Source organism: Corythoichthys intestinalis, chromosome 5, assembly GCF_030265065.1.
Source record: "Corythoichthys intestinalis isolate RoL2023-P3 chromosome 5, ASM3026506v1, whole genome shotgun sequence".
In the NCBI taxonomy this organism is placed as follows: Eukaryota; Metazoa; Chordata; class Actinopteri; order Syngnathiformes; family Syngnathidae; genus Corythoichthys; species Corythoichthys intestinalis.
Genome location: NC_080399.1, coordinates 60406535 through 60430589, shown reverse-complemented (window position 1 = coordinate 60430589; position 24055 = coordinate 60406535). Strand labels below are relative to the sequence as shown.

General features: G+C 39.3%; 1 protein-coding gene across 1 annotated transcript in view; it reads right to left on the bottom strand.

Annotated features, from left to right (window-relative positions):
• Nucleotides 1-1014: 1014 nt before the first annotated feature.
• LOC130916303 (anoctamin-1-like) overlaps nt 1015-24055 on the bottom strand; it is a 122760-nt gene continuing 99719 nt past the window's right edge. Inside the window, exons 20-24 of the mRNA XM_057836919.1 lie at nt 18713-18865; nt 17877-17929; nt 9272-9456; nt 7250-7355; nt 1015-3160 (exon numbers count right to left, since the gene is read on the bottom strand). Of these exons, the coding sequence (XP_057692902.1) occupies nt 2927-3160; nt 7250-7355; nt 9272-9456; nt 17877-17929; nt 18713-18865 (731 nt within the window). The 3' untranslated portion in view covers nt 1015-2926. The remainder of the gene's footprint in view (nt 3161-7249; nt 7356-9271; nt 9457-17876; nt 17930-18712; nt 18866-24055) is intronic.

Below are 24055 nucleotides of genomic sequence, written 5' to 3'. Positions count from 1 at the left end.
TCACTCATAATCTCTCGACACATGGCCATTTCATTCTTTCCTTTACACAGCTCAGTCGTCCTGGTTCCTTTGCAGAAAAACAGCCCCATGTTTCCACCCCCATGCTTCACAGTGGGTATGGTGTTCTTCAGATCCAATTCAGTATTCTTTCTCCTCCAAACACGAGAACCTGTGTTTCTACATAAAAGTTCTATTTTGGTTTCATCTGACCACAACACATTCTCCCAGTCCTCTTCTGGATCATCCAAATGCTCTGTAGCGAACAGCAGACGAGCCTGGACATGTACTGGCTTCAGCAGGGGACACTTCTGGCACTGCAGGATTTAAGTCCGTGGCGGCACATTGTGTTCCTTATAGTTGCCTTTGTTACTGTGGTCCCAGCTCTCTGTGGGTCATTCACTAGGTCCCCCCGTGTGGTTCTGGGATTTTTGCTCACCGTTCTTGTTATCATTTTGACGCCACGGGGTGAGATCTTGCATGGAGCCCCAGATCGAGGGAGATTATCAGTGGTCTTGTATGTCTTCCATTTTCTAATAATTGCTCCCATGGGTAATTTCTTTACACCAAGCGTTTTACCTATTGCAGATTCAGTCTTCCCAGCCTGGTGCAGGTCTACAATTTTGTCTCTGGTGTCCTTCGACAGCTCTTTGGTTTTGGCCATAGTGGAGATTGGAGTGTGACTGACTGAGATTGTGGACAGGTGTCTTTTATAACGATAATGAGTTAAAACAGGTGCTATTAATACAGGTAACGAGTGGAGCCTCGTTAGACCTTGTTAGAAGTTAGACCTCTTTGACAGCTAGAAATCTTGCTTCTTTGTAGGTGACCAAATACTTATTTTCAACTATAATTTGGAAATAAATTAATTAAAAATCAAACAATGTGATTTTCAGTTTTTTTTCCCCCACATTCTGTCTCTCATGATTGAGGTTTACCCATGTTGACAATTACAGGTTTCTCTAATCTTTTCAAGTAGGCACAATTGGTGGTTGACTAAATACTTATTTGCCCCACTTTACATGTACATACAGCAAATATGCATATATATATAAGCAATGTAAACTTTTACTCAAGTAAATTGTGTTGGAATTAATGTACTCAGTTGCATTTTAGAGTAATTCCGTTACAAAGTATTTGAAAGAAGCGAAAAAAGGGGGGAAATTGCAGCATCAGACAGCTACACATTGCAGAATGACAATTATGTCAAAAAAGGCGTTTTGCATCACCTCCATATTGGATGTGCTCCCTCACCGTCACCGTGCTGTAATGGTTTGTTTTGAAAGTGTTTTCATTTAGATTTATTGATTTGGGTGGATACACTGCCCTCTAGTGGCAACAGTGAATGTAACATAACTCATTTAACATGGGTAAATCCAGCTGCTCCCTGTTAAGGCCAATATTAGGTAATTTTCTGTTTGAGCTAGTGTTTTTTTTAATGCATTCTTAATTTAGTTTATGGGTATATTTAGCATTTTTGTTGTTGTTGAAATATGTGTTTGAATGATTTGTTAAGAGCATTGTAAGAAATAAAGTTAGTATTTTAGAGCGTTTAAGGTAGCGGACTTTTGTTAGCCAAGTTAAGTTAGCCAATTCATTTGTTGTACTTAGATCCTCATTTATTTATTTATACCGTTTGAGGCTAATATCAGGTATTTTAATTTATTTTTAAATGCATTTATTGCTCTTGTGAAATGCAAGTGCAATTATGCATAGAATGAAGAAACACTCTCAAATTTTATTTTGTATTCGCATTCAATGTTCTTTTTAAAGTGCAATCTTGCAAGTTTTACATCTCCTGAAATTTATTCTGCAAACGCATTGAATGTTCATAATCCGATTACTCGACTATTTGCACTAATTGATAATCGAGTTATACAAATATACTCTATTGCTGCAGCCCTTGACTTAAAGTTCCTAATTAGCATAGCAAACATAATTTACAACACATTGAAAACTAAAAAAAGAAAAAAAAAAATATTTTATTTTTTTAACAAATAAAGGGGTCCTGCTACCTTTGTGCTACATTATCAGTAGGTGCTATAACTTCTGTAATCTTGGTTGTGTCGGAATATATTTCCATTTATTCACATATAATTATACATATTTTTGATTGCCCGTTTATGCAAGCTTATGCAAAAAAGTGGGTTTTCCCTTTTGTGTAAAAATTTGAACTCCTCCTCTGAGAATCCTGTCCATGATGCCAATTAAAGAGAAAAGAAAGTTGTGGCAAAGATAGAAGGAGTCGGCTTTCTCTTTTTACAGGATTTCTAATTTTCTTATATGAACAGAAGATGACGACACACAATCCCGGTCAGCAAAGAAAATAATACAAGTTATAAATGAAATATGGAACAAAGTATCAAATTAAATGAGCACAAAAGATAGAAAATAATACTTTTAGAAAGTCCAATCGCAAAAAAAAGCCTGGGCCTTGCACCATTGCCCAGGTTCGACCGGGTTCTTGTGTTCTTATGCAAATGAGCAAGTTAATCCCAGCCTCCTGGGCCGCGCCATTGAAGCGCACACGATGGAAAAGCACACGTTGGTGGTCAGAAATCCAGTATAAATTGCTATATCCTGATATCAAGATTTTGAGGAGGAGACTTCAAATGTTTCCAGAAAAGGGTAAAGCCATACTGTAATAGAAAGAAAATAAACACATATGTATGTATATGTAACGACATGGAAATATATTCGTACAAATGTCATAAATGTTGTTGCACCCCCCTGGCGCACACACACACCCACACAGAAAACTAAGTAACTATTACTTTGAGTAAATTTGAAATGAACTACTTTTTACTTTGAGTGGCTTTTTACATCAGTACAGTTACTAGAGTAAATTGTAATTGCACTCTTTCCACCCCTGCGTACAGTAAGTATGTGGAAGCCAACTAAAACAGCATTAATGACTACAGTAGTTGTTCTAATAGGCGTGTATTTGTGAGTCTGAATACAGCTGTGAGGTTGTGTTGTTGTTGTTCCTGCTGTGCTTGTTCACTGCCGAGGCACTGCTCTCAAGGTTGATGCTCTTCACTTGCTCTTCTCTCATAAATAGATCGACTAATAAAATCTTCTCCTTGTGGATCTGGAGGCTGATGTCTTTTGGGATGTCTGGGATTAGCCAGTCCACAAGGTCATTCATCATCATGACGACATTCTGAAATAAAAAAAATTAGTCTTTAACGGTCCTAAGGAATGGTGACCGATGTTCTCTCTAAACTCAGCGCACAATAAGATCTATGCAGCGCACAAAAAAAATTTAACAGAAAAGTATTGTAGCACCACTAGGACTCAGCTGTCAGCGCTGCAGTGATGTGTCAGCGCAACACTCATATCGGTGCGTTCGATATGGCAACGCCACGCTCCTATTGGTGCGTTCGATATGGCAACGTGGCACTCCAATTGGTGGGTTACTACACTAGGATTTTATATAGTGATGTACATGACCTGGGTGTGTACTGCGAAGAATAAAGAGTGAAAAGGGAGCTACACTCCTGTGCTGATTCACTGAATCAACATTCCGCTGTCAATTTTTGCTAGTGCTTCAGTATACATTCTTTCATTTTTTTTATTTTTCAATATCTAATTTTGAACTGAACTACTACAGACCTATGAGTGGTGTGCACTGCGATGACATAAAAAAAAAAAAATTTGCATCACATTTTACGCCATGAAAATAGAATGCGAGGCAATTAATTAATTAATTTAATTAATTTCATTTCATTTTCCAATGTGAAAAGGCAAAAATAATTGTTGTTATTAACACCGTTTATTGGACTTGGTTTGTTGGAGAAGATTCCTTTTTTTTTTTTTTTTTCTTCTTTTTTTTAACATTATGACTTTGTGTAGAAATTTGGCAATTATTATGTGCAAGGTTAAATTTGATATCGTTTGAGATGTAAACATGACAGATATTGCACGGTGAAGGTTAATGCAACTAGGCAGGTTTAATTTTGGGCCAGTCTTGGTTTAGTGGTCTGATGACGCTTCACGCATAAATATAAAAACATACATTTTGACCTGTTTAAAAACATGCCATCTAAATGAGAAGAAATTTGAATGAAAATTTACTTAGCTTTTAGCTTGTTAGCCTAGATATATCGATTTTGAAGTTGGGGGTGGGGGGGATTCAAATTCTATAGGGTTCGGTTCATGCGCGTGTGAAAGTACTGATCAAGTCAAATAATTTTCCCTATCTTGTTCTGAGTCTTAAAGACTAGTTAACAGATTAATCCGTCAGATTATTCCACTCACTTTAAGTAAATATTACAATTTGTTCTTCTACATCTAAATTTTTTTTTTTTTTTTAACCAAAATAAAAAAAAAAAAGGCTTTCAAATGATGTTTTGGACAATCTTGAATAAGGAGCCTTTCTGACAAACAAGCTTTTTAAAAAAAATAAAAATAAAAATACTAACCTTACACCTAAAATAAGTATGTTAAACTCATTTTCAGCAAGCTATTTTTTCTTTTTCAAGAAATCTGAGTAAAATTTACCTGAATCACTGGCAGATAATTTCACTTATTTCTAGTAGATTTACACTGAAAACAAGGGAATTTAACGGGTTTTAAGGAGGTGTTTTTGTGTCTAAGCAGCTACACTGCAGAGAATAGGAATCTTGAGTGTCCTTATTGTCTGAACACTTTTAATGTGGGACTTTGATATACTCCTATTGTGGTTGTTCATTATGTTGCATTTATTAAGTCGCCCATGTCACAACGGGACTTTACCTAGGCCAAAGCAGGACTCTTCCTATGTTTAAAGCAGGACTCTCACATATAATATAGTACACATCTCATCTCACATCTTTTTCATTTTAACCAGGCCAAATCAATTCTATTAAAATTAAACTATTGAAAATTGCTGCTGTAACATTATTATTGTAATAAGCAATGTAACTTGCTATGATCCAAGGGTTTGAGGCCTGGTGTACTGGTGTGTGGCCATAGCTTACAAATCTAGTGTTGGTCACAGTGGTTCGCAGTGTGCTCAGGGAGCCTGTGTGTCTGCTCAGAATGAAAATGATGCAATTTCACATGTAAAAACGAATTTGGCACTAAAATCTGTCTTTGCACTAGGGGATGCCCCTACCACTTGTTTCAGCAATTCTGGTAGTGTTCAGGCACAGCTTTCTTGTGCTGCGCTAGCGAGTACTTTTTTTTAAAAAAAATTTTATTTTTAAATTTTATTAATTAATTTATTATTATTATTATTTTTTTTTTAATCTGTACTGTTCAGCTGCTTGACACGGAGAATAGGAATCTGAGTGTCCTATCTGTCTGAACAGTTTTAATGTATCACATTAACATGTTGACAGAATGACAGAACAGTCACACGACACAAGAGTAGTAGAGAAAGTCTACTGAAAAATCTTCAGCTCATTGTGGGTGTGACATTATCTTCTGTTCGTATTTTTCTAATGGGTAAGGCAAAGGCAGCTAAGGAAGACAGACTAATTAGGATTCACTTTCATTATTGAGCCTTTTCTACCACAATTTTGATGTATTTGTGTCAAGAAAAATCTCGTCTGCTATCATTTTAAAGTCATTTGTTGTAGTATTTCATCACACCTTTTAACGCTTTTAACCTTTTAATGTGTCAGAAAAGTTTGAGACTAGCATCGCAAAAGACCCTCAAGTTCTCAAAACTAGTAACCTTCCACAACAATGACAAACAAACAAACAAACAGACAGACAAACAGACAAACAAACAAACACACAAAAAACGTTTGAACATTATAGGCATTTTCATGGTATCCAAACAATGGAAAGTCATGGCATTTTTGTGCAACAATGAAAAATACATCCATTCATGAGACATGCTGTAGTACTTGTCGACAGAATATTTCGCTGTGTATTTCCTGAAATTACTGCAGCACTGTCGAATTTGGTCATTCCTGCAACGCAGTAATGACTGGCACTAGTGTGAAAATGCCTTCAATTGATGTGAAAGACGTTTTTTAATGTTAATTCATAATTATCTTTAAAACTCTTGAAACAACATGAAGAAGATGTGCATGTGCAGTTTCTTCTATAGATGTTCATTGAACATTGAATTTAGGTCTGGGCTCAAAGAGAGACACTACATAATAATCCAATGTTTTTGCTGTCAGGTATTCTTGAGCTTTTTTTTCCCCTCAATAAGAAAAGAAAGAAAGGCGGTATCAAAACTTTTAAACATTTGTGTAATCTGTGTAACTAGTCGTGGAACTTCACTGAAACATCTCATAAAAGCTACAAAAAAGTAAATGCAGGGATTCCTCGGGTTATGATGCCCTCGACTCACACCACTTTGGCTTTACGGCACCCGTGCCTCGCGTGCCATTTAGTTCCCAATATTGTCTTTTTGCTTTGCTATTGTACTGCAGTTGTCTGTGTTTGTGCGCCAGGAGTATCTTTGCCTTTTTTGCCCTCCTTTTTTCACATTATGGCTGCAAAGAAGAAAGCTCTTCCAGCCAAAAGAAAAGCAATTACCATGATCCGTCGCACAGAAATGACTTGCAAAAAGCAGTTTTGTATTCATACAGTCCTCACGTTGCCTACCTTCAAAGTCCGCGAAACCAAAGAACTTACATTACAGTAAAGTAATGTCATGTGTATAAAGTCATGTCATGTATGCATAAGGTTTTTTCTGGGCTGTCCCTAAACGCACCGCCTGTCTGACTGGAGTGAGAGGGAGGGGTGGGTGAGTGTTTTTTTTTTTCTACGTTTTGTTGGCATGGTCCAACATGAGTTGTGTTCCGGGCTTTCGGTTGCAAATAAACCATTGAAAACCCTAACGGAGTTGGCGTTTTCCATATAGATGCTACAGTAATAGTAGGAGGGATGGCAGCAAATGAAAGTTCAAGTAGATTGGATGTCTACTAGTTGGTTTATTCATTCATCTTCCGAACCAATTGTCCTTACGAGGATTGTGGGGGTGGTGGAACCTATCCCAGGTAACAACGAGAAGGCAGGGTAAACGCTGAACTGTTGCCAGGCAGTTGCAGGCCGCATAGAGACAAACCACCTTCCACGCACACATTCACACCTATGGACAATTTGGAGTGTTCTGTCTACTAGTAATAAACCCATTTACATTCACAGCAGAAGGATGATTGGATGCCACACCATTGGATGTCTAGCAGTATCAGTGGCATTGAAAGAGTCACAAACCTGGATCCCCAGGTTGCAGACTGTTGTACTAGCCCCATGCAGTGCAAATACTATGGGCATGTAAATAAAAGGTAAACATAAACACATTTACCTGAAAAATAATCACAAAGGCCAGCCGAATTGCCAGTACTGCCCAGAATTCTTTTGAAATCTCATACGGAGTTGTTGACCAAGGCGGTTCTCTGTAGTCCTTGTATCTAGAAAAACAAACTGATTTTGTTAATGTTTGATTCTTTTCTGTGTCATACTAATACCATTAAATCTAATCCTCAGTCAGAGTATTTCCAAGAGAACCTCAAACATTTAACCCCAATCAAAATGGTGATGTCAATGGAATGGAATCACAACATACAACCCGCCCCTTCAAGATGCTTTACTAATACAACTCAATCTATATTTTGATATTATAACCAGAAAACAGATCAACAGTAGGAGACACATTACAGAGGAATCATTGTTGTCTCGCTACAAGCATAATGGGGGGGGGTAGTTCTTCTTAGAAAAGTTTAAAACTACTCTATTAGTTTCATTTCAATACTAACCCTTTCATGCAAAAATCATGTTGTTGTTTCAATTTTCCTTAAATGTTTTTTTTTACAATCATACAGTACAAGGGTGTCAAACGGGCAGGCCAGGGGCCATAATTACTTTATTTAAATCAGAGGTCTCCAAACTTTTCCATATAGGGCTGAATTGGGTGAAGGATTTTGTTCCAACAAAACAAGATGACACAATTTCAACAATCTGTTGTCTTGCAAGTGTACAGTGGTATGAAAAAGTATCTGAACCTTTTTGAATTTCTCACCTTTCTGTCTGAAGGCCTGCGATCAATGATTGTTGATTTGTATTAAGCTGGGAAAGGATACAAAACCATCTCTAAAAGTCTGGATGTTCATCAATTGACAGTCAGTGAAGTTGTCTACAAATGGAGAGAGTTTGGCACTGTTGCTTTTCTCCCAAGGAGTGGCCATCCACCAAAGATGACGCCAAGAGTTCAGTGCAGAATACTCAGAGGAGTAAAAAAGAACCCTAGAGTGTCTGCTAAAGACCTACAGAAATCAGTGGCACAGTCTAATATCTCTGTGCACACATCAACTATACGAAAAACTATGGCCAAGAATGGTGTTCATGGGAGGACTGCACGGAGGAAGCCACTGCTGTCTAAAAAAAACAAAACATTATTGCTCGTTTAATGTTCGCAAAAAGGCACTTGGACACTCCACAGAAGTTTTGGCAAAATATTTTGTGGACTGATGAAACCAAAGTATAATTGTTTGGGGGTAACACACAACGTCGTGTGTGGAGGAAAAATGGAACAGCTCACCAACATCAACGCCTCATCCTCACTGTGAAGCATGGTGGAGGGAGCATTATGATTTGGTGCTGATTTGCTGCCTCAGGGCCTGGACAACTTGCAATCATTAATGGAAGAATGAATTCAAAAGTTTATCAGGATGTTTTGCATTAAAACCTGAGGCCGTCTGTCAGACAGTTGAAGCTAAAAAGAGGATGGATGCTGCAACAAGGCAATGATCCAAAACACAGAAGTAAATCAACTTCAGAATGGTTTCAGAAGAACAAAATACACGTTCTGGAGTGGCCAAGTCATAGTCCAGACTTGAGATGCTGTGGCATGGCCTAAAGACAGCGATTCATGCCAGACATCAGGAATATGACTGAACTACAGCAGTTTTGTAGAGAAGAATGGGCCAAGATTAGTCCTGATTGTTGTGCCAGACTGAGCTGCAACTACAGGAAGCGTCTGGTTGAAGTTATTGCTGCCAGGGGGGCACAAAATATTAAATGTGATGTTTCATTAAGTTATTTTCCCCCTTCTGTCATTGTTTGCATGAAAACTTATAAATGTTTGGGTGGTTTTAGTTAAAGCAGACATAGTTTTTTCATCTGTGTGATTATGACAAAGATCAGATTCTATTTGATAGTGATTTTATGCAGAAATGTGAGAAATTCCAAAAGATTCAGATATTTTTTCATTCCACTGTATTAACCACTGTAGTGTAGTGAATAAAATCAGACATTGGCTTCGGTGGTAAATTTGATCTTTTGCTGTCTTTTTTGCAATGACAATTTTGGACTGAGACCAAGTTCTCACCTGCATATCTCAACTGTATAACCAAGTTGCATGGGATCAAGGGGCTCCTTCCCATCCTGGAAGTGGCTGACATTGAAATAGGAGAGAGTATGGTTGACAAACCCATGCATGGTACCGTCAGGGCTGTACATGTACTGGTAGACCATCCGAGGAATGAAGTCTGAGGTGAAGGAGATGACAAATGCCTGGGAAATGTAGGTGCGTAGGTGTTGTTAAAGATGGTATTAAAAAATGAAGGACCAAATAATGGTCAGACTGATTTTGATTGGTGACGATTCACCAACTGCTGTATGTGAAGTGACGGTAAACACTCGGAAGGTGTGCCCAAGTCTTTGCACCATTCACAAGCTTGTGGGTGCACCTTCCGAGTGGCCACCGTCACTTTACATACAGTAGTAGTTGGTGAATTCATGACCTGCGTAAGTGTTCCGTGAATAAAAGTACCGTAGTTTTCGGACTACAAGCCGCTACTTTTTTTCCTTCATTTTGAATCCTGCAGCTTATAGTTCAGGGCGTCTTATTCGTTGATTTATTTGGGTTAATAGGTAACACTTTATTTGACAGCGGCGTCATAAGACCCTCATAATTATGACATGAGTCTATCATGGGCATTACTGAATGCTTATGACGGATGTCATGAAATGTCATCCAGCAAATTATGTCACTAACTCCATTTATGTCCAGCTCGGATCTTTTACATTCAAAAGTGAGATAATTTGCCGGATAACACTAAATTACATCTGTTATAAGCATTCATTAATGCTTTTGACAGTGTTGCGTCATAATTATTATTGTCTAATGCAGTACTTCTCAAATAGTGGGGCGCCCCCCCCAGGGGGGCACAGAGCGATGCCAGGGGTAGCGCGTGTGGCCTCGGGGAACTTTTTTTTTTTTTTTGCCGTACTAGAATAAAGTGTACTTGCACATCCACTCAGTGGGTGGCAGTGGCGATCTCATTTTCAAAGTGCGTCAGTATTTTTGAAGTAAGCAAGAGCACACGGAAGAGACTCGTGAAGAGCTGGAGAGCTGTGTGCCGTTTTCGAAAGCCGTTTTCCGGCCGGACTCACGCAGCGACCCAATGTCTTCTCCGGTTCTCACGCATCCGCCCGATAAGTGCCATTTTCGGCTTGGGATCGTCACGACGACCGCCCTCACCAACGGTTCTCCCTTGGCCGCCGAGAATGCGCTTTTTTCGGGCCGTTTGCCTTCTGGCTTTGACATTTAATAAAGTGGTAGATGAGGAAAGACCACTGTTTACTGTGTCTAAAAATGATTATAGTGGACACCCGGAAGCCAAATAAATTAAGACGCCATTTAAAGACGTTAGACCCTAATCTCATTGATAAGCCGCTTGGTTGTTTTTCAGCGCAAACATGCCGAATATTGCCAACAATCGTCCCGCTTTGTCAGTGTTATATCAGTAAACCAGTGAGCACTGTTAGCATGCTCAGTGCAAAATAACCCCATAGCATTGCAAACTGGAGGTGATATTGTGAGTAGCGAGCAGCAAAAATAAAAACTGCCCTTCTGTCCAAAGACACTATTTTTTCTTCTATTCAGTTTTGTTTTTTCGGTCAAATTTTTTGGCATATTGTCCTCATGAGTTAATGTGTCTAATCAATTTGAATTTATTATTATTTATTGATTTTATTTTTCAGTATCAAATGGTAAAAAATGTACCTTGAGTGTATTTTTACAGTTTGGATGTGACTTTTTTTTTTAATTCAGGCAAAATGATGCGCTTTAAGTCTTTTCTGTTACAAACAAAACAATGTTAATAAAGTTATACTTTATAAGTTGATCTCTTATTTTTATTTGTATTTATAATAGTAATATTATAGACAAATGATACTATTTACAGTGGCGGCAGAGTTTGGGGGGGGCGCGAAACATTTGCGTCTTCCTTGGGGGGGCGTAACAGAAAATAATTGAGAAGCACTGGTTTAATGACAGTCTTATGGCGCCACTGTCAAATAAAGTGTTACCAAAAACCATAACTAGCAATTCCCAAAACAACTGGAAGAGTAACTGAAGAAATAATTAGCACAGAACATGAATTTTGATTGTTATTTACAACTGATTTAGTAACTTACCTTACCAGTTACCTGAATGTAAGAGTAATTACAGTGCCTTGCAAAAGTATTCGGCCCCCTTGAATCTTGCAACCTTTCGCCACATTTCAGGCTTCAAACATAAAGATATGAAATTTATTTTTTTTGTCAAGAATCAACAACAAGTGGGACACAATCGTGAAGTGGAACAACATTTATTGGATAATTTAAACTTTTTTAACAAATAAAAAACTGAAAAGTGGGGCGTGCAATATTATTCGGCCTCTTCACTTTCAGTGCAGCAAACTCACTCCAGAAGTTCAGTGAGGATCTCTGAATGATCCAGTGTTGTCCTAAATGACCGATGATGATAAATAGAATCCACCGGTGTGTAATCAAGTCTCCGTATAAATGCACCTGCTCTGTGATAGTCTCAGGGTTCTGTTTAAAGTGCAGAGAGCATTATGAAAACCAAGGAACACACCAGGCAGGTCCGAGATACTGTTGTGGAGAAGTTTAAAGCCGGATTTGGATACAAAAAGATTTCCCAAGCTTTAAACATCTCAAGGAGCACTGTGCAATCCATCATAGTGAAATGGAAGGAGTATCAGACCACTGCAAATCTACCAAGACCCGGCCGTCCTTCCAAACTTTCTTCTCAAACAAGGAGAAAACTGATCAGAGATGTACCCAAGAGGCCCATGATCACTCTGGATGAACTGCAGAGATCTACAGCTGAGGTGGGAGAGTCTGTCCATAGGACAACAATCAGTCGTACACTGCACAAATCTGGCCTTTATGGAAGAGTGGCAAGAAGAAAGCCATTTCTCAATGATATCCATAAAAAGTCTCGTTTAAAGTTTGCCACAAGCCACCTGGGAGACACACCAAACATGTGGAAGAAGGTGCTCTGGTCAGATGAAACCAAAATTGAACTTTTTGGCCACAATGCAAAACGATATGTTTGGCGTAAAAGCAACACAGCTCATCACCCTGAACACACCATCCCCACTGTCAAACATGGTGGTGGCAGCATCATGGTTTGGGCCTGCTTTTCTTCAGCAGGGACAGGGAAGATGGTTAAAATTGACGGGAAGATGGATGCAGCCAAATACAGGAACATTCTGGAAGAAAACCTGTTGGTATCTGCACAAGACCTGAGACTGGGACGGAGATTTATCTTCCAACAGGACAATGATCCAAAACATAAAGCCAAATCTACAATGGAATGGTTCAAAAATAAACGTATACAGGTGTTAGAATGGCCAAGTCAAAGTCCAGACCTGAATCCAATCGAGAATCTGTGGAAAGAGCTGAAGACTGCTGTTCACAAACACTCTCCATCCAACCTCACTGAGCTCGAGCTGTTTTGCAAGGAAGAATGGGCAAGAATGTCAGTCTCTCAATGTGCAAAACTGATAGAAACATACCCCAAGCGACTTGCAGCTGTAATTGGAGCAAAAGGTGGCACTACAAAGTATTAACGCAAGGGGGCCGAATAATATTGCACGCCCCACTTTTCAGTTTTTTATTTGTTAAAAAAGTTTAAATTATCCAATAAATTTTGTTCCACTTCATGATTGTGTCCCACTTGTTGTTGATTCTTGACAAAAAATTAAAATTTTATATCTTTATGTTTGAAGCCTGAAATGTGGCGAAAGGTTGCAAGGTTCAAGGGGGCCGAATACTTTTGCAAGGCACTGTAGTTACTTGGCACAGTAACTGGTTTTACCTTTCATGTTATTTTTCATCCCTCCAAAAAATAAACGTAGTAACCTTTGCTATGTTTGAAATTTAATGGTCATTTAATGTTGTCTATCCACCGTTAAAGTTGTTAAAATTGCTCCCGTTATTGCATTGTTTCCCTTCTGTCTACTTTCGACATGTGAACGTTTTAAAACTGTTTCATCATTTAAAGATAGATTCAAGTCAAGATTTTGCCGATGTTGGAGTATTTTAAATAAAACCTCCGCGACCCTCGTGAGGAAAAGCGGCATGGAAAATGAATGAATAAGTTACTCAGATTCGCTAGGAAGGTTCTCTATAACAAAGCCTTCCTGAGAAGTCTGCCATTTCGCATCTAGTTATATACTGGACTGTCTCAGAAAATTAGAATACACAATATTCTAATTTTTTGAGACAGTCCTGTGTATATATACAGGACTGTCTCAGGAAATTAGAATACACAATATTCTAATTTCCTGAGACAGTCAGAAATTAGACAGTCAGGAAATTAGAATATTGTGTATTCTAATTTCCTGAGACAGTCCTGTATATATACACAGGACTGTCTCAAAAAATTAGAATATTGTGTATTCTAATTTCCTGAGACAGTCCAGTATACACATGATATCTACCTTAGCATCATTTGGGCATAGTTTGTGGGTTATGGGTTACAGTCAGGTATTACTGGGGCTACCTAGCATCGCGTTTGCAACAGCGTCACAACCCTTCTCCCCAATCCCGGTCTGCTCACTCGTTTCTGAGTCGTGTCTCTCACGGACTTTTCTCGTGTCATTCAACCAACATAGTAACGCTTAGTAACGGACGCCTTTACATCCTCAGTAACGGTATAGGCATCGCCAAGATGAGAAAAGTAATTAATTAGATTACTCACTACTGAAAAAAAATAACACCGTTATACTCTAACGCTGTTATTAACAACACTGTCTGTAGAGCTCCAATGCATGCTAGGAGGAGCAATGATGGCCTAATGAATTTTCTTGAAGCAATGAAGCTTTGCAGCCAATTGGTTCAAAGCTTCATGGTGGTTCATTTGTTCTTTTTACAGTCGTATGATGCCACTGTCAAATAAAGTGTTATCGGTTAATATCTTCTGGTTAGTTGAATTTTTCTTTCATCCCAGACAATAGTTATAGGTGATTTATTTACCCGACACATTTCGGCGAACACTTCCGCCTTCATCAGAGTCGCTGATGCTGGTGTGACGCGTCTTTTTTAGGTGAAGGCCTGACTCGCCTGTCAATCAGGCCCTCTGCTGACCATTCACTCTTCCAGGATGCTGGTCCAGGTAGTAGAGAGCATGTACCCCCTCGTCCCTATTGATGGTCCTTGGGCCCCGCTTGCGGATCTCAATGGCCTCCCTGATCCAGCGCTGATGTTTGTTTTCATCTGATAAAGACGTGTCACACCAACACCAGTGACTCTCTGATGAAGGCGGAAGTGTTCGCCGAAACATGTCAGTTAATTAAACTACCTATAACTATTGTCTGAAATAAAAGAAAAAAACGACTAATCTATAAGTGTAGACAAAATGAACTCAATACAAATATCTTTGGGTATAAATAGACCATAATACAGCGAGGACAGCTGTGGCTTATAGTCCAGTGTGGTTTATTTATGAACAAATGTCGTTAGTGCTAAATTTAAGGTATATAAAAACTGAGCACTTATCCTGCATACTGAAAGGAGGCTAAATTACTTAGTTGAGTCAAATATGCATCACAGAATATATAGTTAGTGGTCTGGTAGATGGTTTTTGGTTGTCAGGTTGATGAGCCCTGGCTTAGATAGTTGTATTTCTCCTTTGCTACAATGATAATAAAAAAATAAATAAAAAATAAACATTTTAAATGTAACCCACCACTGCATATTTTTAACCCGGTCTGGAGAATATTGCACTGGTCTTACTCTCCCGGTCTAAATCTCCCGGTCGCCTGCAGATGGATCAGTGACGTGCGGTGAGGTTCATGGTCGGTGAGGCACTGACTCCTTTAGTGTCAGATTTCCAAATATATAAACCAAAAACGGTAGCTTATTCAATTGGCTACCGGTTATTTCATATCTCATCAGCATTCTTCACAAAACACGCACACACGGTACATATTATCGATACGTAAAAGTAAGAAAATAACATGCATTTGCCCCACACCCTGAATGTGTTGGTCGTCGCAATTCTATAATTCATGCAACATAAATGAGAGTAAAGAGTGGTGTACAAAGCCACAGAATTCAATTCTGACCTTTAGTGAAATATTCAGTTGTTTTTAAAACTTTTAATTCTGATACTTTAATCAATTTATTACAGATTGCTAAACAAAAAGTGTGAAAAGAAAAACAAAGAATATTTTATTTAAGGCCAAAATTTAGTTTTTAAATATTCTATTGTATTTTTCTTGGTCTAAGCTCTTTTTTTTTTTTTTTTTTTTTTTTTTAATAAGATTGAAATGAAAACTGCTTGTGCTCTTGCGCCTGTCCTTCACTACAAAAACCGGCATTACTTTGGAAGGGCATAGGTTTGGTATCAACATTCGTAGGGACGATATAACAGCATAACCTGCATGTAGGTACACTTTTTGCTGGGGACGGGACATTAATTAGACCAAACAGATTGGATGCAGGGGGCAAAGGGCCACATTTCTCATGTATATGAACCTAATTAATTAATAGGCAAAATGATCAATGCAAAATAAATCCTTATCTTCTGATAATAACTTTTACATGCATTGGTTCAGATGATACACTGTTCGATTCAAATCTTTGTTTTCAAAAAATACTAAAGAAACATTTTGAAAACTTCCTGAATAAATGTCTGGTTTTTATTAGCAAACAAACATAATGAAAATAATTCACTTAATAATGGTAGGGTCAATTCTATCCTTACAACATATGGAACTATTGAAAGATCTAAATTCTCTATATAACTGAACATTATATGCAAAAAAGGTAAGGTTGCTTAAAAGTTGGTGGGGACAATTTTAGCATCCTGAAAAGTTGGTAGTGTTATGTCCCTACCGTCCCTATGCAAACCTACACCCTTTTTGTAAAAGTCCTCCTTATTTTCCTTTACTTTAAAAAAAAAACAAAAATCTCTCCGCCTCAATGGAGAGGATTGCTTCAATTAGATCGTTCTGTGTTCTATTTGACAAGCCAGAAAACACAGTGGATGTGTCCAAAAGTCTAGCTAACCTTTCATCTTTCTCAGCAAAACCATGTAATCGTTCTACATATATGCCACGTTTAGAAGAGCTTACACGCTCATCGTTACCACGAAATGTTAACTCCTGTTTAGCTAGGATGCAGGTTGCATTAATGAGGTCTTTCAAACTCTTTTCTTTACCTTAGCATTGAGGACGCTACCGTTGAGCTTCCGCTGTTCGTCAAAGCCAAATCGATCCTTGAGCTTCCAAAAGTTTTTAAAGCAATCAGGCTTTGAATGTGAGTGGTCGAGCTCTCATGTTTGCTGAGGCTTCGTCGTAGTTTTTTAATGTCACAATATCTCGTGTTAGTCCAGACCTTGGCACAAGTTGAGAAGAAAAGGCAGGGAAAGCAGCAAAGCCGATTTTTCGAAGGACAGCCACATAGCCAGTCTTTTCGGGTGTACCAGTCCGTTTGAAAAGCGCGAGTTATCTTCTGTCCCGTAGTTTGGAGCAAACCTTCTAGCTCCGGTGTTGTGTTAACCGCGTCCACATTTAACAGAAAGTCCAGTTTCACGTACGCCCCCTTGCAGTGCGGCAGAGTACTATCTGCCGCAGCATGTGCCTTTTCACTGCGGTTTTATGTCCCATCAGCAAAACTAAATATGTCGCTAACAAACATTAAACTTTAAGGGATAAAGACATTAGCCAGAATGTGGAAAATCAGGTCAAATAAACGTATCTGGAAACATTATAACGGCGACATGCAGATGTACGGCAACCAGCACGCTCCAATTCCATGTATCAACCCAGTTTGTTATGGATTGCGCAATCAGAGGTGAGGCTTTACTCGTTGCTGCCGCACCTCTCGTTTCATTTCTTTATTTGAACAGGAAATAGGCAAATTCAGCGATTTTGACTATAAAAAATGTTTGAAATGAGTCATACATAAAGAGCAATGGACAAATATTCATATAAATTTGATGCTATAATTATTTTTTTTGTCATGATGACAGGTGAGGCTCTGCCTCACCTGCCTCCCCTGACCGCACGTCACTGAGATGGATTAAACATTTCTGTTTGCAGGGGCTGTGTGAAGGATGAGTAGTAATAAGGTAACGAATCCAGTTGTGGCTAAACAATAGCATATGACGGTTAGCAACCTGTGGCTTAGTGTGGCTAACCACCCCCCATCCCACCCGAATTCGTCAGCTGTTGGGGGGATGGGGGGGGGGGGCGGCTTCACGTCAGCATGTGAAAGCCGGGCCAATGTACTGTATATTCTGTATATCCTGGTAGCCTCTCTTTTTTTTTCCTCTTCAGAAAAAACTTTTTGTCTCTTGTTGCTCTGCCACCCTCGCAGAATTTGGGCAAAAGCGTACGCATCGACTTCCGTCTTTATAATGAATGGGGAAATAGGAAGTGACGTATGTCGTAAAGCAGTCAGCACATTTGTAGTTCTTGTGTGTGTGTGTGTGTGTGTGGCAGGGTTCCTACCACCCTCCTCAAGATTAATTAGTGCCGGTGAAAGCAATAGACACCCCCTCAAGATATAAAATACTACCATTCATCTCGTTGGCAGTCAACATATCATCACAAATGTTATGAAAATATTTTATAAATGTTGATAGTGTTGTAGTGTTTTTAAATGAAATAAAAATTCTGGTTTTCACTTACATTGATAATGACAGCCACTTTAGCCACCCCTCTAAGGATGTTGTACCAAATACCTGAAGAATTAAAAAAAAAAAAACATCCATAAAACCTTGATTTCTGCACAGTCTGAAATTCAGAACAGTCACAAAGCATAGAAATCTGATTTTTGTGAGACGGATTAAAACCACATATGGGAAATAGTGTCAAAGGAGGTATGGATGCGATGCTTCTCAGTATGAATAGCTCAGATGGGTTTCGACTGACCCTGACGTTACTCTACACCGCCTCTGTTGCCACACCAACCTGTCAGTTGTGTCATTATTGTGGCCCGGTCTGAACAAGCCCAGATCTGATTTGGACACTTGTTAAAAACAGTCAGTGCTAAAAATCTGATTTGAGGAGGGATCTGATTAAAATGGAAGCATTTAATGTAAATTTATGATTTAATAACTCATTGAACCCACTTTTTCATCAAGTGACATTCCATTTACACTGTGTGGTTTTTCATAGCATGAGTAAGACACTATAGGCATAGGGCAGTCTATAGCAGGGGCCCCCAAAATATTCCACATAGCCCCGCAGTGGGTGCAGGATTTCATTCCAACCAAATATGACAACACCTTTTCACCAACCTGGGTTTTACAAGTGTAACCATTTGCTTGCAATAAGGTGTTTTTTGTTTTAGCAGAAACATAACTGGTTCAACTGTCTGTGCTGAATTAGTTGGAACAAAACCAGGACCCACAGCAGCCTTTGAGGACCGGTTTGGATACCCTTGCTCTATAGTATATACACTGTATAAACTGTATAATATTCAGTATGAGAAGAAAATGTTGCAGTATATTGAGAGTACAAACCAATATCTTTGGCTCTTGCTGCCACTGGTCTACGTAGCTCAGTCACAAACTTCTTTGCATCAAGTCGTATTTCAATAATATTGTTGAGCAGAGCGAACAATGGAGCCAACGGGAAGGACGCCACAAATAATGTGACAAACCCAAACTGGATAACTGGAAGTACAAAAACAAGATGGAGGAAGGTATACAGCATTATTTTATGAATTGTCTATTCATTTTTTGCGATGATTATATTGCAATTGAAAGTTTATGCTGAATCCTTTTTAACATACTAATATAGTAAACAAATAAATGCATACATTGTGTGCGTCCTTATTTCTCTTTTGGAGGAGATCAGAAATCCTTAGTTTGTTCACAGTAGGTCAGGGGTCAGAAACATTTAACATTGAAAGGAACATTTCTACTCAGTTTCCACAGATTAGACAACATTGGTCACATATTAACATTTGGAATGATTGCGTCAGCTTGGTTGTCTGCAAGGTTGAAAGTGGCTACAATGTTTTGTCGGAAATCCCTGACATAAAAGCCTAAATTCCTGAACCTCCCAAAACCACAGAAATGCAAAGAAAACTGCTTTTGTAATAAGCAATACATGAGAAATTGATTTTCATTTACAATTGTTTTTTCGAATGATGTGCAACATAACAGTTCACAAAAACACCATACAGTTGATTGCAATCAGGTGCTCCTTGTTTCCGCTCAAATCTCAATGGTTTTAACTGTCTGTGTTGAATCAGTTGGCCTGTTGTAGATGCTTATGAGTCTGGTAAAGGATTTCAAAAGACCTAAAATAATGTACAATCAGCCATTCCACTGTCCAGAAAATAGTCTACAAGTGGAGGACATTCAAAACTGCCAACATGCCCAGGTCTGTATGTCCAAGCAAGTTCACCCCGAGATCAGATCGCAAGATGCTAAAAGAAATCTCCAAAAACCATAATATGTCATTACGGGATCTACAGCAGGTATGCCTCTACAATCTTTAAGAGTTTAACCTTCATGGGATGTGTACAAGGAGGAAACCTTTGCTCTCCAAGAAGAACATGAAGGCCAGACTGAAGTTTGCCAGAGTGAAAGTAGACAAAGACCAGGACTTCTGGAATAATGTTCTTTGGACAGATTAATCTTTTTTTCCATTTCTTTTTTCTAATTTTCTTTCTAACATACCCTGACGTATCCTAAAGAAATCCTGACATATCGTAACATTTCGTTTTTGTTTTTTTTCTTCTTTTTTTATTTAAACCTGTCCTGTTCAGCTGTTTGACATGGAGAATGAAAGTCTATGTGTCCGGTTGGTCTTCATCTCAAGCTCGGGTCCTCTACCAGAGGCCTGGGAGCTTAAGGATCCTGCGCAGTATCTTTGCTGTTCCTAGGACTGCGCTCTTCTGGACGGAGATGTCTGATGTTTTTCCAGGTATTTGCTGGAGCCAATTTTCCAGTGTGGTGGAAAATTCAATGCTCCAATGACCACGGGCACCACTGTTGCTTTTTACCTTCCAGGCTCTCTTCAGCTCTTCCTTGACACGTTGGGGATGGCTACATCGATCAGAATGGCTGTCCTCTGCTGCTTATCCACGATCACGATGTCCGGTTGGTTGGCCACAACCATCTTATCAGTCTGTATCTGGAAGTTCCACAGGATCTTAGCACTCTCATTTTCTACCACCTTGGGAGGTGTTCCCCATTGCGATCTAGAGGTCTCCAGTCAATACTCTGCACAGATGTTTCTGTACACTATACCGGCTACTTGGTTATGGCGTTCCATGTGTTCTTTTCCTGCCACTATCTTCCACCCTGCTGTTATGTGCTGGACTGTTTCAGGGCCCTCTTTGCACAGCCTGCACCTGGGATCTTGTCTGGTGTGGTATATTTGGGCCTCTATTGCTCTAGTGCTCAAGGCCTGCTCCTGTGCTGCCATGATAAGCACCCCTGTGCTGTTTTCAGTCCAGCCCTCTATTCCTTAGGATTTGTTCAGATCTGCCACTTCAGTTATCTGTCAGTGGTACATCCCATGCAGAGGTTTTTCCTCCCATTATGGTTCTTCCAACTCCTTTTTTTCCCAGTTTCCAGTGGCTGAGACATTCACTAAGTGCTTCATTCATGGAGCCATCTTCGTGATGTATTCGAGGAGCTTGGATGTTTCGTCTTGGATAGTGGTCCTGATGCTCACTAACCCTCGGCCAGCTTATTATTCTAGAAGGGTATCTGATCACTGGTAGGGCATAGCTGTTAATTTGTTGGATCTTGTTCTTGCCTTTGAGCTGACTTCTCAGGACCTGCCTTAAGCCTGAGTTATACTCCTGCATTGCGGTGATGGCGAAGTGACTACGGCGTCAATGAGCATTCGATAGTTCTGCGGAGAGGCAACGCGTTGCGCTGCAATTCACCGCCAAGCCACCAAAGGGCTGTGGCGTTGTGTTTGTACAGTTTTGGGGCACGCTTGTCGAGTTGCTCTAGTTTAACGGAGAAAAAAATAAAATAAACAATGCAATATGGAACGCTTGAATGTGGATCTTCAGCTCATCAACATTGAATAAATGTTGATCATACAAATGTTGAGGCACAGGCGACGCAGAAGACTGTTTTAACCCTTTAACACCTAAGCCTATTTTGGCTGAATTTGCATGCATTTGATGTTGCCTTTATATTTCAAAGAAAAAATTGTTCACAATGGCCAAGTTGGGTCCCTTTTTTAAGGACACCTTGAACTTCATGTCCAAACTGTTGTTTTCTTCACTGACCAATTATAATCCACATTTTGGACCCAAAAAGACAAAAAAATCAAAAAAAAAATTTGTAATGTTGATGTCCCATTGACAACCAAACATACTCGACCAAACGTTTTGAAGCTTGATAATATTTATTCTACTTGTTAGGATAAACATTCAATAGAAAAAAATAAGATTGAATAGTTTTATGTCTGACAATTCAACACAAACAGCAAGTATGGTCATAGGCGTTTTTGGCCTTTACACATACTATGGTCAAAACGGGTTATATACAGTGCAAAATAGTGAAAAAAAAAATATATATATATATATATATATATATATATTATATATATATATATTTCCTGAGACAGTCAGGAAATTAGAATATTGTGTATTCTAATTTCCTGAGACAGTCCTGTATATATACACAGGACTGTCTCAAAAAATTAGAATATTGTGTATTCTAATTTTCTGAGACAGTCCAGTATATATATCATCTAACACAAAAAGGGGTTGGAGGATATCTCTTTGTGAAGTTAGGTATTATACCCATCACCTTATCTAAAGTATTTATGTACATGCAACCAAGCTTCTCGAACACTCATCTTTATAAAATTTTCTTGAAGAAAAATGTATATAACATTGAAAAAAAGTATTTAAATAAATATTGACAAGTAGTTCAGTTCAATTCAAATTTTTCTGGCAAACGACCCAATAAAGTTTTTTTTTTTTTTTTTTTTTTTGCAAACTCAATAAAGCTTCTGCATGAACAGGTCACGGAGCTGCGTCACACACAACGTCACACAGCCTACTCCGTCCCGTTTGCGCGCTGCTGTCAGCCTGTCATTTCTACTCGTAGAAACGCCGACTCATCCCAGGAAAACAACGGCAAATACGGCTCATCTTCTTCCTTGAGTTAATGAAATAATGCATTAGCTTGCGCTAAATTTAGTTTTAGATTCATTCTGCACGTTTCAAAGTCGCTCGCTCAAACTGGCCGTTGTTTGCTTCAGCATGCCTCCTTTTCCTTAGTTGGCGCCTCGCTCGGAAATGTATTTAATTTTTTTTTTTTTCAACAAATGTCCACATTTGGTTCGTCCTTCTTGACATCACAACGACTCTTGGGATATGTAGTCTTTTGTGCTTCTTTCGGTTTTGAAAAAGGACAAGAAATGATGGAAATATGGAGATAGATACATGGTCCATGCAGCGTTTTACTGCATATTTATGAGTGCAATAAAACTATAAAACTCAAATGACAATATCTCCCGTTTTTCTTGGTCGATTGACTTCAAATAAAAACTGGTGTGGACATCAACTTCTGTACTTTCAAATGAGACAAACCAACGGCACGTGGGTGACGTAATTACAGCGTGACGAAGCTTCAAAGACGACATGGGTAAACACGTCGCTGCCGACACGTTCGGTGTTAAAGGGTTAAGGCATTCTGTCAGACTTTGGATGCTGCACAGAGAGTTCTAGCCTCGGGTGGAAACCAGCAAGCTGTAGCGGCTAGCTTCAAATTGGCATCGAGCACTTCGTCCAGCGTTTTGTCCGAGGTCTGCCAATTCCTCCGGCCCGATTTGTTTGTCGTGTCCTACAACCAGCCAGTGGGAAGCCATAGCAGATTTCTGGTGGCAATGGAACTTCCCAAACTGCGTTAGAAGCCTTGATGTTAACGTTATCATAAAATCACCGAGGCACTCTCAGTCAGTGATGATGTATTGAGTGTGAACTGTCTGTTGTTGAAAATCAAACATCAAAACTCTTTTGACACCAAACCTGTGCTTTAGTCTTCATATACTTGAAGTGTGACACGTAAATAAGTCACAGACTCACAGCAAACATATGCATACAATAAATGATGAAGTGCACCAACCAAAAATACGACATAAAGTGATAAAAAGCTGGCAGTTTTTGGCCGACTGGGTCACCACTTCGTGTGGTCATTCGATTCCGAACGTACGCATACTTGTCTTGGTAGTTCTTCCATTTTTTTATTCAATCGCTGGCTGATCTCCAGCCCCGTATTTTCAGCAATCTCCTCCCACGAATTGCTTGCCATTTGGCAATCTTCATAATGTCTTGACGAGACAATGTAGAAGTTGTCATACTTGCTCTTCGTTGATACTCTCGTCGGCTTGGTCACTTTTTGCGTGTAGCAAAATCATGTTTGACAACGGCGGTGATTTCGCGATGAACCGGAAACAACAGTCTGAGTTGACCAATCACAGTCCATTTCCACCACGTCATATGCGTCGATGTGACGCAAAGTCACAAAATTCTGGAGGTGCATGTCAGGCTACGGTGGAGGGTCGTAAATCGGGTCTTCCTTGACGGCGCAGGTCTGACGCGAAAGCATAACTCGGCCTTTACTCATTGCAGATACTTGACTTCTGCAGCTTTCCTTGTTGCGTCTTTGTGGTTATCATTTGCTTGTGGTATTCCAAGGTACTTGTAGTTCTCCTCAACATCTTCTATCCTCCTCTCTTGGAGAGCAACCCCTTCTGTCCGGACTCCCTTCCCTCTCTTAGTCACCATTCGGCCAGATTTCTCCACTCCGAATGACATTCCGATGTCCCTGCTGTAGATCCTGGTGGTGTGGATCAGTAAGTCAATGTCTCGCTCGCTC